Source organism: Pongo pygmaeus, chromosome X (genome assembly GCF_028885625.2).
Source record: "Pongo pygmaeus isolate AG05252 chromosome X, NHGRI_mPonPyg2-v2.0_pri, whole genome shotgun sequence".
Classification (NCBI taxonomy): Eukaryota; Metazoa; Chordata; class Mammalia; order Primates; family Hominidae; genus Pongo; species Pongo pygmaeus.
Window position 1 is genome coordinate 45,543,544 of NC_072396.2, and position 13,052 is coordinate 45,556,595.

General features: G+C 41.7%; 1 protein-coding gene across 16 annotated transcripts in view; it reads left to right on the forward strand.

The window, feature by feature from the left end:
- Window positions 1-245: 245 nt before the first annotated feature.
- Window positions 246-13,052, forward strand: part of KDM6A (lysine demethylase 6A) — a 234,187-nt gene continuing 221,380 nt past the window's right edge. For 8 of the 16 annotated variants that reach the window (XM_054470665.2, XM_054470664.2, XM_054470667.2 and 5 more), the window contains exons 1-2: window positions 275-814; window positions 1,026-1,089. In XM_054470665.2, coding sequence (XP_054326640.1) covers window positions 654-814; window positions 1,026-1,089 — 225 coding nt within the window. In that variant the 5' untranslated portion in view covers window positions 275-653. Of the gene's footprint in view, window positions 815-1,025; window positions 1,090-13,052 lie in introns of all 16 variants that reach the window. The other 8 variants (XM_054470668.2, XM_054470672.2, XM_054470674.2 and 5 more) reach the window with 4 other exon arrangements.

Sequence of the window (13,052 nt, forward strand, 5' to 3'; positions counted from 1 at the left end):
CCCCAGTGTATTTAACCAGCACAACCTAACAGGAAGCTCCCTCTCGGTGACAACCCTTCCCCCGACAGACGCGCCCAGCAGCCAACCACCGGCTAGAATTGGCCTGCGTCCCGCTCCCCTCTCGGTGGCGGCCTCGGTGGGCGGGGCTCGGGCAGCTAGCAAGTTAAGTGGAGCCACGGCTGACGTGAGTCAACAAAGGTCACGTGAGGCGTGCGGGCCGCGCCGATTGGTGGCGCCAGCCGGGCGGGGAGGGGGGGTCACGGCGGCGGCGTGGGGTTCGCTGTGTGACACAATTACAACAACTTTGTGCTGGTGCCGGGGAAGTTTGTGTCTCCAACGAATCCCCCCAGTGCTCCCCAGCCCCGCGCGCTCCGGCCGTTCCCGCCGTCCCCGCCTGTGGCTGCCCCCTGCCCAACCCCGCGATGTGACCCTACAGCCGAAAGCCGCCGCTGCCGACCCGGGGGCTCCGCAGCCCCTGCCGCCGCCGCCTTCACCGCCGCCGCGTTGGGATTTTTCGTCGCTGCCGCCCGCGGCGGAGGAGGAGGCGGCGATAAAGTTGGTGTGCTGGTCCCGCGCGCAGATTGGGGGCGTCATTGCGGGCCCCGGTCCGAGGGGGGGTGTCGGCGTTGGAGTTGTGAATTCGCTGCGTTTCCATGAAATCCTGCGGAGTGTCGCTCGCTACCGCCGCCGCTGCCGCCGCCGCTTTCGGTGATGAGGAAAAGAAAATGGCGGCGGGAAAAGCGAGCGGCGAGAGCAAGGAGGCGTCCCCCAGCCTGACAGCCGAGGAGAGGGAGGCGCTCGGCGGACTGGACAGGTACGGGCCGCCGTCACTCGCCCGGTCGGCTCCGGACGGGCCGTAGCCGCTCTCCCGGGAGGACCGAGCGCGGCTTGTCTCTGGCGGCGGCGGGGCGGGCACCTCGGTTTGGCGCTCTTCGCGCCGCCTCCGCCGGGGCCTCGGGCTCGGGCAGGGACGGGTCGGTGGCGTTCCCGGAGCGTTAACGAGTAAACTGTGTCTGTCTCCACAGCCGCCTCTTCGGGTTCGTGAGGTTTCATGAAGATGGCGCCAGGACGAAGGCCCTACTGGGCAAGGTAAGGCAGCCGCGAGTCGGAGCGCGGACACCGTCTCCCTGGCCGGCGCCGCGCTCGCCCCGGGCCCCGCGGCCGGGTCTGCGCTCATTGTGGCCGCGGACGATGGTCGAGGGGCTTCCGGAAAACTATTTCCTGCCTCTGCTCTCCCCCCACCCCCGGGTACCCTGCTTGCTCCCTTGCGAAATCGCTCTTTTCTTCTTGTAGCTGGAGGAACAGAGACGGGATCGCTTTGGGGCCGGGCTCAACTGGGTCGACAAAACTGCCTGCTGTTTTACAGCTTTTTGGGGGTAGGCCGATGATCTTCGAGGTGCCTGTTTAGGGTCAAGGGATCGTGAATGTGTTCAGATTTCCCCAAATTTCGGACTTAACTTGCCTCTCACGGGTTTAAAAAAATTCTTTTCCTTCAAGCAGGCTGTTCGTGATGCCTACTGCTAACCAAATGTTTTAGGCTTTCTTGTGTCCCCGCTCCCAGAAGGGGGAAGTTTCACGGAGTTTTTAGGTCGGTGAAGAGTTTGCATTGGGCTGTTGACATGTATCTCGATTGCAGTGTGTGTTACCTGAAGTTAGGTGACTTGTTTACTTTTTGGGTCTTTTTGGCATAGAAATACCGTAGTTATTTGTAAACGTGTTCTCTTCCTGGAGCCTAATTTCCTGTGTGTCTGACAGGGGAGGCTTGGGAGGATTCGGGGTGTAGTCTCTTTTTATTTGTGTGGAAAGTTGTTGGCACTGTCATTTAGTTAAGTAATGGCTGCTCCTATCGGCCCAAGATGGCGGGACAGGGTGGGAGGAGAAAGTGAAGGGGGGGGTTAGGGGGAGGGTGTAGAGGTAAACATGGAAATAAATAGTAGCCGTGAATAAGCCTTTCCTTCGGAGTGTGTAGCTTAGTGGTGTTTAAAAAAAATTACCAAAGATTATTTGCATATAGAATTCTTATACCTTTCATAAGCTTGGAAGCAGCATGCATAAGCCTGGTAAATGCTTATCAACCTGTAGCACATTTAGTTATCCATCCGTAAGCTATTGAACAAAGGCTGGAGTCTCAATCTGTATGCATCAGTTTATATTTCCTGACCAAAATCTGATTGCAATGGTATTTGAATACTTTCTTCGTAATTGGGACCGTGAAAGTTGGTGTGTGTGCTATGGATGTTGTATCCGTTAGACATTTTCTTTTCTAGCTGAAATCATAGCTTTGCATTTGACACCTAGCTTTATTGTTGCAGTTGAGACGGAAGTTTGAAATAAGTCTAACATTTTATTCTTAAGTTGATTTTTTTGTTGTTCTGAATTTTTGTCTGTAGCTTGGTTTCGCAGAGTCAATTCCTTTTTATCTGTAATTACACATTTGTTTTTATTTCAAAGTAATTATAAGGAGTTACATTGCATATAATGATCAGAAAACTAAATGGAAATAATGCTTTTCAGTAAGCCTGGCCCCTTTGACCGATACAGAAAACTTGAATTAAACTTTGACTACGTAGGTATTAATTGGCTTCATTACAATTATTGCTGTAAAAATGAACAGTGACTAGCTCTGGAAAGATTTAAGCGTCAGTAATTGTTGGTCTCCTGCATTAAAGTTTTTTTTTTTTCAATTTGAGTATTTAAAGTATTTTGTTTAAAAATATTTGACTGCTGTCAAAGTTGTCATTATGAAAGATTAAACATGATTTAAAGAGCATTATTTTGTTTTGGAGGGAGTATTGTTGGTCTAACATGGGTTGATAAAATTGCTTGCAAAGATAATTCACGTGGAAAAGTTTGGCCAAATCGATTGCTTTTGGTTATGGTGATGAAAAAATAAATGGAATCTGATGTTTTACGTTGAGAATGTGTAAAATGCTAGTTGATTTTATGTCTTAGAATGCTCATATTCAGATAGATTCACGGTGAATAGTGCTTAACATTGGATTTCAGATTGTAATATTAAACCCTGCAGTTATGCACTAACGAGTTTAAATTTTAAAAAATTAACCATTTTCAAATATTCTTGGCAAGTTGTGCATTACCTGATGTTTGAATACATCTTAAAAATGAAAAACTAGTGAAGGTTCACTGTGTTTGGGGCCTTCATGATATATGGGGTAATTTGATGAACGATTAAGCAGTTTGTTAAACTAAAGAAAAAAAAATCTTCATTGCTTCAGACTCAGTGCTTGTGAGGTGTCCTACCTGCTTAGGACAAGATTCATCAGCCTTAACATTAAAATAAAACATTCTGTAATATGTGCTTGCAACCGCATGTAGTTCTTGGTTGCATCTTTGTGAGCCTGAACATACCAGTGGGGTGTGTAATGTAAAGCTTGACATTATATAACTTTGCACCCTCTGTTTGAATTGGGTTCTGAATGAAGTGAATGAGCTGGAGTCCTGCTGTAGGAAGTCTTGAATTATTTAGTTTCATCCTTCTTTTAACAGTCCTCGAAGCAGTATTTTTTTGTTTTTTATTTTTATTTTTTGTGGAATGTTGAGCTATGTTGGTTTCAGAATTCTTATTCTCTGAAAGTCTTAAGAGTGGGCTTTTCTTCACTGGGCAGGTTTAGGCTACTTACCTGAGGGCAGATAATGGAATTGAATAACTCCCAGAATTCCCTTTTTAGCTTTGATTTTTGTCCTGCCATGCCCCTCCCCCACCCCCACCCCCTTCCGGCCCCAATTTAGTCTGCACTTTGTGTAACTTTTTTCCTTTCTGGCAGAAATTTAGCTATTACTACTTGTTTTAAAAAATTCTTATTCCTATGTATATTATTGGATTTTCTTTTAAGTTTTTAAAATTCACATTTGTATGTTAAAAAAAACTCTTGACCTAAAAGCTTTAGAAAGTTGAAAGCATTAAATATGTGTGTCTTACTTGCCCCTTAACATATGCACATATACATATATACGCACACGTATACATATACGTAGATGCACACGTATACATCTACATATATACACACGTATACATCTACGTATATACACACGTATACATCTGCATATATACACACGTATACATATGTGTATATACACACATATACATATGCATATATGCACGCACGTATACATATATGTATATACGCATACGTATATACATATGTATACACATATATATGCGTATATACATACGTATAAGTATGCATATGCTTATATACATATATGTATACATATGTATATGCGTATGTATACGTATGTACATATCTATATGTGTATTCCTTTTCCAGGTGTGCAGTTTATCCAAACCACTGATTTCTCATTGTCTCCCAAATGTTTTTGTCAGATTCAGTTATATTAGAGTCATTGAAAGAATTTTTTGTTTGTAGGATGGCCATTTGGTATACAATGCCTGGGGTTTTGGATTAAAAAAATAAAGTAGTTAATACAATGTATTATTTTTTGATAATGTTTTTAAGGTTGTAAACAGCTAGAGCCTGCGTAATTAGAGTTCTTGTAATATAGCGTGATCTTGAACAGTTTGCTCTTGAATGCTGACCCTTAATCTTCTGGTAATGTAATAATTCAAGATTCTAGATTCTTATTTTTAAAATTTCAGTGGAGTTATTGAAAACTAAGCAAAATATTTTAACAGAAATTAACTTGTGACTTTTTTAGTACATTTTTGAAAACCTTTTGGGTTTACTTTTTTTTTAAGTAGGGTAAGGATTTGAGTTAAAGTAGAATATATAGGAATATATACCATAAATGTAGTAAGTTTAAATATAGTAGTACTACCAAGTATAGTTATAGTAATAATGCTAGGGGACTGGGGAATCTTATCTGTGTCAGGGAACTATTGCTAAAATACACAGTTTTGAACAAAGTATCTTATTTTTAAGTTTTTGTTAAATACTCTTATTGGAATTTTTTTTGGTAATTCTATTAGTAGAAAGATTATACAAAATACTTAGAAGTTATAGATTGTATATCACTTAAAAATGTATGTGCTTTTTTTCCCTAGGACATATTAGCATTAAAACAGTTGGTGTTTTAAATTTTTTTGATAATAGAAGTAGTTTAAGATCCATTGAAACATATTTTCTTAAATTTGGTTTGCTGGCATGTTTGGTAGGGGAAATTATTAGGTCAGTTCTAGAGGTGGCTTTTTTAAACTGTAATATTTGGATGTTGATTAAAAACATTCTCATTTATGTGTGCTTTTTGTTTGCTGGCACTTAAAGGGATACAGGTTGGGTATCCTTTATCCAAAATGCTTGGAACCAGATGTGTTTCGGATTTGGAATTTTTTTGGGTTTCAGAATATTTGCAGAATACATACCAGTTGAGCATCCCTAATCCGAAAATCTGAATTCCAAAATGCTCCAATGAGCATTTCCTTTGAGTGTCATGTTGGTACCCAAAAAGTTTTAGATTTTGGATTTTCAGATTAGGGATGCTCAACCTGTAAATTCATTTCCAGTGCTAAAGATGGCTAGTGTTTTGGTTAGAAAAGTCATGATGAGACCCTGTCTCAAAAAACAAAAACAAAAATAAACAAACAAAAAAAGAAAGTAACCATGGAAATAATGTCATGCTTTGTGTTTTAAAGAGTTTTCTAGTTTGGAAGATTGTCTTCTGAACACTTGTAGTCTTAATTTTTTACGTGGACAAAGTCTTATATACTTGGTATTTCCTAAAGTTTTGATTTGTCCCTGGTAATACAGATATACTAAGATCATAGAACATGTTTGCATATTTGGGCACAAATTAGAACTGCAGCAATACATAAACAGGCACTTTTAAAGTTCTGGTTTTCTTTTTCAGTGAATAGTTCTTTCTGTTGAATCAATTACAAATTGAAATAACTAGAGAGCATTTGACTGCCTCCTCTAGATACTTTTTGTTTTTTTTTTTAATTTGAGACACAGTCTCGCACTATCCCCCAGGCTGGAGTGCAGTAGAGTGATCTTGGCTCACTGCAACCTCGGTCTCCCAGGTTCAAGTGATTCTTATGCCTCAGCCTCTTGAGTAGTAGCTGGAATTACAGGTGCCTGCCACCACACCCGGCTAATTTTTGTGTTTTTAGTAGAGGTGGGGTTTCACCGTGTTGGCCAGGCTGGTCTCAAACTCCTGACCTCACGTGATCCGCCCACCATGGCCTCCTAAAGTGCTGGCATTGCAGGTGTGAGCCACCACACCTGGCCAATATCTTAAGCTGTTAAGAAAAACTGCCTGAGAGATGAATTTTTGTGACTGAGGTGAAGTGATAGGTCATGCACTTTAAACCAAAATGAAAGTTCATTGCTTGGCTAGCTGCAAGTCTTTTTTCTGACTTAAATTATGTAACATTTAGTTTTTGTTTACATAGTACCAATATTCTGCATCTTTGAAAGGATTTCTGTTTATTTTTACTTTGAAATTCATTGTGATGCTTTGAACTCCTTGAAATTGATGTTAATGACTGATAACACTGCATTATTAATAATATTTTTGAAATGTGTTATCTAGAGAGCTAATTTATGTTAAGAAAACACTACCAGTTTGTCTAAGAATTGAAATGGTGGTTAGGCTGTTTAGGACTCACATGTATTATTTGTAGATTAGTTAATTAATAAAGTTTATTTAATGAATGCATAATTGACAGTCTTAAGTACTCGTATTAAAACTTCACATATAATTTTATCAGTTTTCCACGTTGGTTTGTAAATTATCGTGACAGTAAATTAAAACAGTATATTAATGTACACTAAGTGCAAGCCTTCTATGCAGATAGTATGAAGATAGCATAGATATTTCTTGCCCGTGTTGAACTTAAGTTCTTTAAGAGGGGTGAGATAAGTTTAAGGAAGACTAACATGGGACCATCTTTGGGAGAAGAAAAATGTGAAATACTCTGAAAGTTTATGAGAAAGGTAAATTTAACAATTCACAAGTTAGAATGGCTCTTAAAGATGGGGATTGTTTGTTGATTGTGTTTCTTGGAGATGGTATTTCTTGATTTAGATGTTAGCAAGTCTTCTTATAATTTTGTTTAGGAAAACATGATTTAAAAATCACATTTTAAGGCTGGGTGTGGTGGCTCACACCTGTAATCCCAGCACTTTGGGAGGCTGAGGTAGGCGGATCACTTGAGGTCAGGAGTTCGAGACCAGCCTGACCAATATGGTGAAACCACGTCTCTACTAAAAATATAAAAATTAGCCGGGTATGGTGGTGGGCGCCTGTAGTCCCAGCTACTTGGGAGGCTGAGACAGGAGAATTGCTTGAACCTGGGAGGCAGAGGTTGCAGTGAGCTGAGATGGTGCCACTGCACTCCAGCCTGGGCGACAGAGCGAGACTTCATCTCAAAAAAAAAAAAAAAAAAAAAAAATCACATTTTAGTTTTTAGCAGATGTTCAAAGGATGATCTGCTGTGTGTTCTGTCCTTCTTTGATTTCATTTTGTAGTAATATTTACCTTGTTATGAGTTCTTAACTTGAGATTCTTAAATGAGTGTTCATGGGTCAATTTAAATTCTCTGACAGAGTTTGGAAGGACACTCAAGATGACTTAATGGTCATCTTGGAGTACAAGACACTTTTGGGGTGAGAAGGAGGGGAGATTTTAAACTGTTTTATAGATTTCTGTACTGCTTTTTTTTTTTTTTTTAAACACCGTAGACATATATTACCTTAAAAATAATACAATAAGGCCAGGCGTGGTGGCTTGTGCCTGTAATCCCAGCACTTTGGGAGGCTGAGGCAGATGGATCAACTGAGGTCAGGAGTTCGAGACCAGCCTGGCCAACGTGGCAAAACCCCATCTCCACTAAAAACACAAAAAATTAGCCAGGCGTGGTGGTGGGCGCCTGTAATCCCAGCTACTCGGGAGGCTGAGGCAGGAGAATTGTTTGAACCCAGGAGGCGGAGGTTGCAGTGAGCTGAGATCGCGCCATTGCACTCCAGCCTGGGCAACAGAGCATGACTCCGTCTCAGGAAAAAAAAAAAAAAAAAAAAAAGGCACTCTGATAGTGAGTACACCAGAATGTTATATTTTGGTTGACTAAAAATGGGTTTAAATTACCATGTCTATAGTTAGAAGAGATACTTGTAAAGGCCTTCTTGCATTTTAATTACAGTCTGAAGTTGGGATACTTTTGAACTTGATGTTCCTTCAGTGAGGGTAGGAGTGAATGGAGTAGAGATGTACCCAATTAGGTCCTATTTCTTTGTGTTTTAGATGGCTTTGTGACAGTCACTGCGCTCATTCTTCATTTTGATCTTTAGCATTTCATTGCTGACTTTACTTTTGGGTCTGATTTGGCACAGGCTGATACTTGGGACCTGATTAAGAACTGTGACCTGGGCCGGGCGCGGTGGCGCATGCCTGTAATCCCAGCACTTTGGGAGGCCGAGGCGGGCATCACGAGGTCAGGAGCTCGAGACCAGCTTGGCCAACATGGTGAAACCCCGTCTCTACTAAAAATACCAAAATTATCTGGGTGTGATGGCGCGTGCCTGTAATCCCAGCTACTCGAGAGGCTGAGGCAGGAGAATATTGCTTGAACCCAGGAGATGGAGATTGCAGTGAGCCGAGGTCGTGCCACTGAACTCCAGCCTGGTGACAGAGCAAGACACCATCTCAAAAACAAAAAACAACAACAAAAAAAACTGTCACCTGGAAGGGTGGAAGTAGTCCCTTGTTAGACAGTTTTAGGTTTCTGAGCTAATTTGTAGACTGCTTGCAACTTTCTTCTATAAGCTTTTATTATTTTTTCTCTTACCTATTTCTTCCTTATATTCCATCATTTGTTTACTTCTATATATTATTAAAACTGTTGGTGGTATTCCATTGTGAATGTATTCTTGTATGCTTTTTGTAATTTTCTCTGTGGTACTATTTTGTCTTTTTTTTTTTGAGATGGCATTTCACTTTTGTTGCCCAGGCTGCAGTGCAATGTCGCAATCTCGACTCACTGCAACCTCTGTCTCTAGGGTTCAAGCGATTCTTCTGCCTCAGCCTCCTGAGTAGCTGAGATTACAGGTGTGCACCACCACGCCTAGCTAATTTTTGTATTATTAGTAGAGATGGGGTTTCACCGTGTTGGCCAAGCTGGTCTCGAGCTCCTGACCTCAGTTGATCCCCCTGCGTCGGCCTCCTGAAGTGCTGGGATTACAAGCGTGAGTGAGCCACCATGCCTGGCTGAGTATTTTGTCTTTGTTAGAATAAATAGAAGATGCTGCTGCTAAGTTTATTCTCAGGAAGAAAGTTGGGGTTATAGTTAAGGGTATTATATAAGGTCATCTAATTCATTTTAGTTCAGAACAGTGGAAGAAATTGTTTTAGACAAAGGGTTGTTTTCAAACTATAAATTTATTACATGTTCATTAGATTTTTCTTTTTGAAAAAAAAAGTTTATTAGGAAAAATTTTCAGTGTTTTCAAAAAGTACTGAAAATCAACCATCACCCAGCTTCAATAGTTTGCAACTCATGACCAGTCCTGTTTCATCTATATATATCTTGCCCCTCACTCATGTTATTTTGAAGCACATCTCAGCAATCAGTCACATCATTAATCCATAGATATTTTTTTCTGAAGCATAACCATGATGCCCTCATTACATGTAAAATAATTTTTTAATCTCAAATATCTATGGACCTTGTTTTTTGCTATATGGAAGTTAAGAAATAATTGCTTGGAAAATGAGTAGAAAACATGTTTAGCTGAGTATGTGATGTGAATTTTGTTTGTATTTTGATACTGCTATAGTGTTCTGTGATAGAATATTACATAATATGTGACACAAGAGGTAATTTTTCCTGAGAACTTTATGAATCGTAGTTGCTTGAGTCTGGATAGTTTTTATTTTTAGGGAAAATTTGTTTTCAAGATACAGTAGTTAAATAAATATTTTAGGTTTCTGAATTTCAAATAGCAGAATGAGAACTACAAAAGCTTTTGCTTTGCTTGATTGATTGGTGAAATATTTGTTGAGCTGCTGTGGGTGAGGGATTGTGTCAGGTTCTGGGGCAACCAATAAGACCTGGCCTCTGCCCTGCAGTCAGTCTGTTGGGAGAGGCTGACAGACTGAGTGATCATATGATGTAGTAAGTATAATAATAAAGATACATGCAAAGTGCTATGAGCTCTGAAATGATAGAGTAATTAAAACATTTAAAACTTTTTATTATGCATCATTTAAAGTATGCACAGGTATTGAAGATAGTTTAATGAACTCCTGTTTTCAACAGTTCTCCACATTTTGGAGCAGTTTAGTTTTTTTTTTTTTTTTGAGACAGGGTCTCACTCTGTCAGCTGTCACCCAGGCTGAGTGCAGCGATGCTATCTGAGCTTACTGCAACCTCTGCCTCCCAGGCTCAAGTAATTCTCCTGTCTCAGCTTCTTGAGTAGCTGGGACTATAAGCGTGAACCACCAAGACTACTTTTTTGTATTTTTTTGTAGAGACAGGGTTTCATTATATTGCTCAGACTGGTCTCTAACTCCTGGGCTCAAGGTATCTGCCCGCCTCAGCCTCCGTAAGTCCTGGGATTACAGGTGTGAGCCACTGTGCTGGCTGGAGCGGTTAGTTTGTTTTTTGAGACAGAGTCTTGCTCTGTCGTCCAGGCTGGAGTGCAGTGGTGCGATCTTGGCTCACTGCGACCTCCACCTCCCAGGTTCAAGTGATCCTCCTGCCTCAGCCTCCCGAATAGCTAGGATTACAAGTGTGCGCCACCATGCCCAGCTAATTTTTTTGATTTTTATTAGAGATGGGGTTTCACCATGTTGGCCAGGCTGGTCTTGAACTCTTGGCCTCAAGTGATTCTCCTGTCTTTGCCTCCCAAAGTTCTGGGATTACAAGCGTGAGCCACCGCGCCTGGCCTGGAGCAGTTAGTTTTGACTGGAGAAGTGACTGAGGGAAACTGCACAAAGATTGAGCATTTAGCCTTGGTTATGAAACGTGTAGAAATTTACCAGGCATGTAGACGTAGCAAGAGGAAAAAGAGGGTAAAGAGTTAGAAGTATAAGCTGAGCATGGAGGCTCACGCCTGTTGTAATCCCAGCACTTTGGGAGGCCGAGGCTGGTGGATCACCTGAGGTCGGGAGTTCGAGACCAGCCTGACCAACATGGAGAAACCCCGTCTCTACTAAAAATACAAAATTAACCGGGTGTGGTGGTGCATGCCTGTAATTCCAGCTACTTGGGAGGCTGAGGCAGGAGAATAGCTTGAACCCGGGAGGTGGAGGTTGTGGTGAGCCGAGATTGCACCACTGCACTCCAGCTTGGGCAACAAGAGTGAAACTCTATCTCAAAAAAAAAAAAAAAGAGTTAGAGGTATAAAGTTAAATGGTGTTTGAGGAATTGTGAATAGTCAGGTATGGGTAGAGGGTAGCGTGTTTCAGTGGGATTGGGAAAAGATAACTGAGCATGTGAGAAGCCCCATCACTATAGGCCATAGGATGTTTTGGGGCATTGTTAAACTGAACTCTCTAATCAGGTGAAGTGACATGACCAGAAGTAGGTTTTATGGGAATATTACTGGCCACTGTGAGAAGGATATGGTGTAAGGGAAAGGAACTTCAGTACCAATGGGTAGATAGCAATGCATGAATTTTAGGATAGAATTCTGTTCCTACCACTTACTAGATGTGTGATCCTTGGGCAAGCAAGCATCTTTCAGAGCCTCAGTTTTCTCATCTGTAAAGTAGAAGTAGTAATACATTTCCTGCAGACTATTGCATTTTGTGTTAGGGGAAAAAATGTAGTGTGTGGCATTGGGCTTGGTGCATGGAAGATGCTCAGTATAAGATAATATCTTAGATAATGGTAACGTCTTGGAAAAGACAAGTTTAAACTAAGGCTGTGGTTTAGGAATGGGGTGAGATGGAGGCAGACTTACGAGCTCTTGAAAAAGGCCTTTTCTTGGCTTTCATAACATCCTTGCTACTTTGACTTTGTATCTGACAACATCTCAGTCTTTGCAAGGATGCTGTGTTTTAGGTCCTCTTTACTCACCCTGTTCCCAATTTACATACATGTTTAACTGCCTGCTTGACTACCTTGGTATCTTGAAGGTGTCTCAAACTGAACATATGCAAACTGAATTTATAATTGTCTTTAATATTCATTGTCTTAGTAAATGTCATTTACCACTACCCATGCCAGAAACCTTGGAATAGTTGTTGACATCTCTTTTTCTCAATTCCTAATCACCAGACCTCATCATTTCTATTTTTTTTTTTTTTTTTTTTTTGAGACAAAGTCTCACTTTGTTACCCAGGCTGAGTGCATTGGCATGATCACTGCTCACTACAGCCTGACCTCCCAGGCTCAAGTGGATCCTCCCACTCCAGCTACGTGGGACTATAGGCATGTGCCAGCACGTGCGGCTAATTTTTTTTTTTTTTTTTTTTTTAGAGATGAGGTCCTGCTGTGTTGCCCAGGCTGGTCTTGAACTCTGGAACACAAGTGATTTTCTGGCCTTGGCCTCCAAAGTGCTGGGATTACAGGCATGAGCCATTGTGCCTGGCCTACATTTCAAATCTCAAATCCGTTTCCCTCCATCCCCACTGCCCCCATCCTAATTGCAGCCATGATATTGTCTTTGACTTTTGAAGTACCTTCATGCAATTTTTTGAATATAGGTATACTTGCACATAGTACAAAATTGAAAAGTTACAGAAAGGATGGTACCGTGAAAATCACCCTCTGTGCTTGCTTTGGCAGTACATATATTAAAATTGGAACAATACAGAGAAGAGTAGTATGGCCAAATATTAAAAAAAAAATTCCGGCTGGGCATGGTGGCTCACGCCTGTGATCCCAGCACTTTGGGAGGCCAAGGCGGGCAGATCACGTGGGCAGGAGTTCGAGACCAGCCTGGCCAACATAGTGAAACCCCGTCTCTACTAAAAATACAAAAAAAATTAGCCGGGCATGGTGGCGGGCACCTGTAGTCCTGGCTACTTGGGAGGCTGAGGCAGGAGAATCACTTGAACCCAGAGGCAGAGTTGCAGTGAGCTGAGATCACGCCATTGCATTCCAGCCTGGGTGACAGAGTCAGACTCCG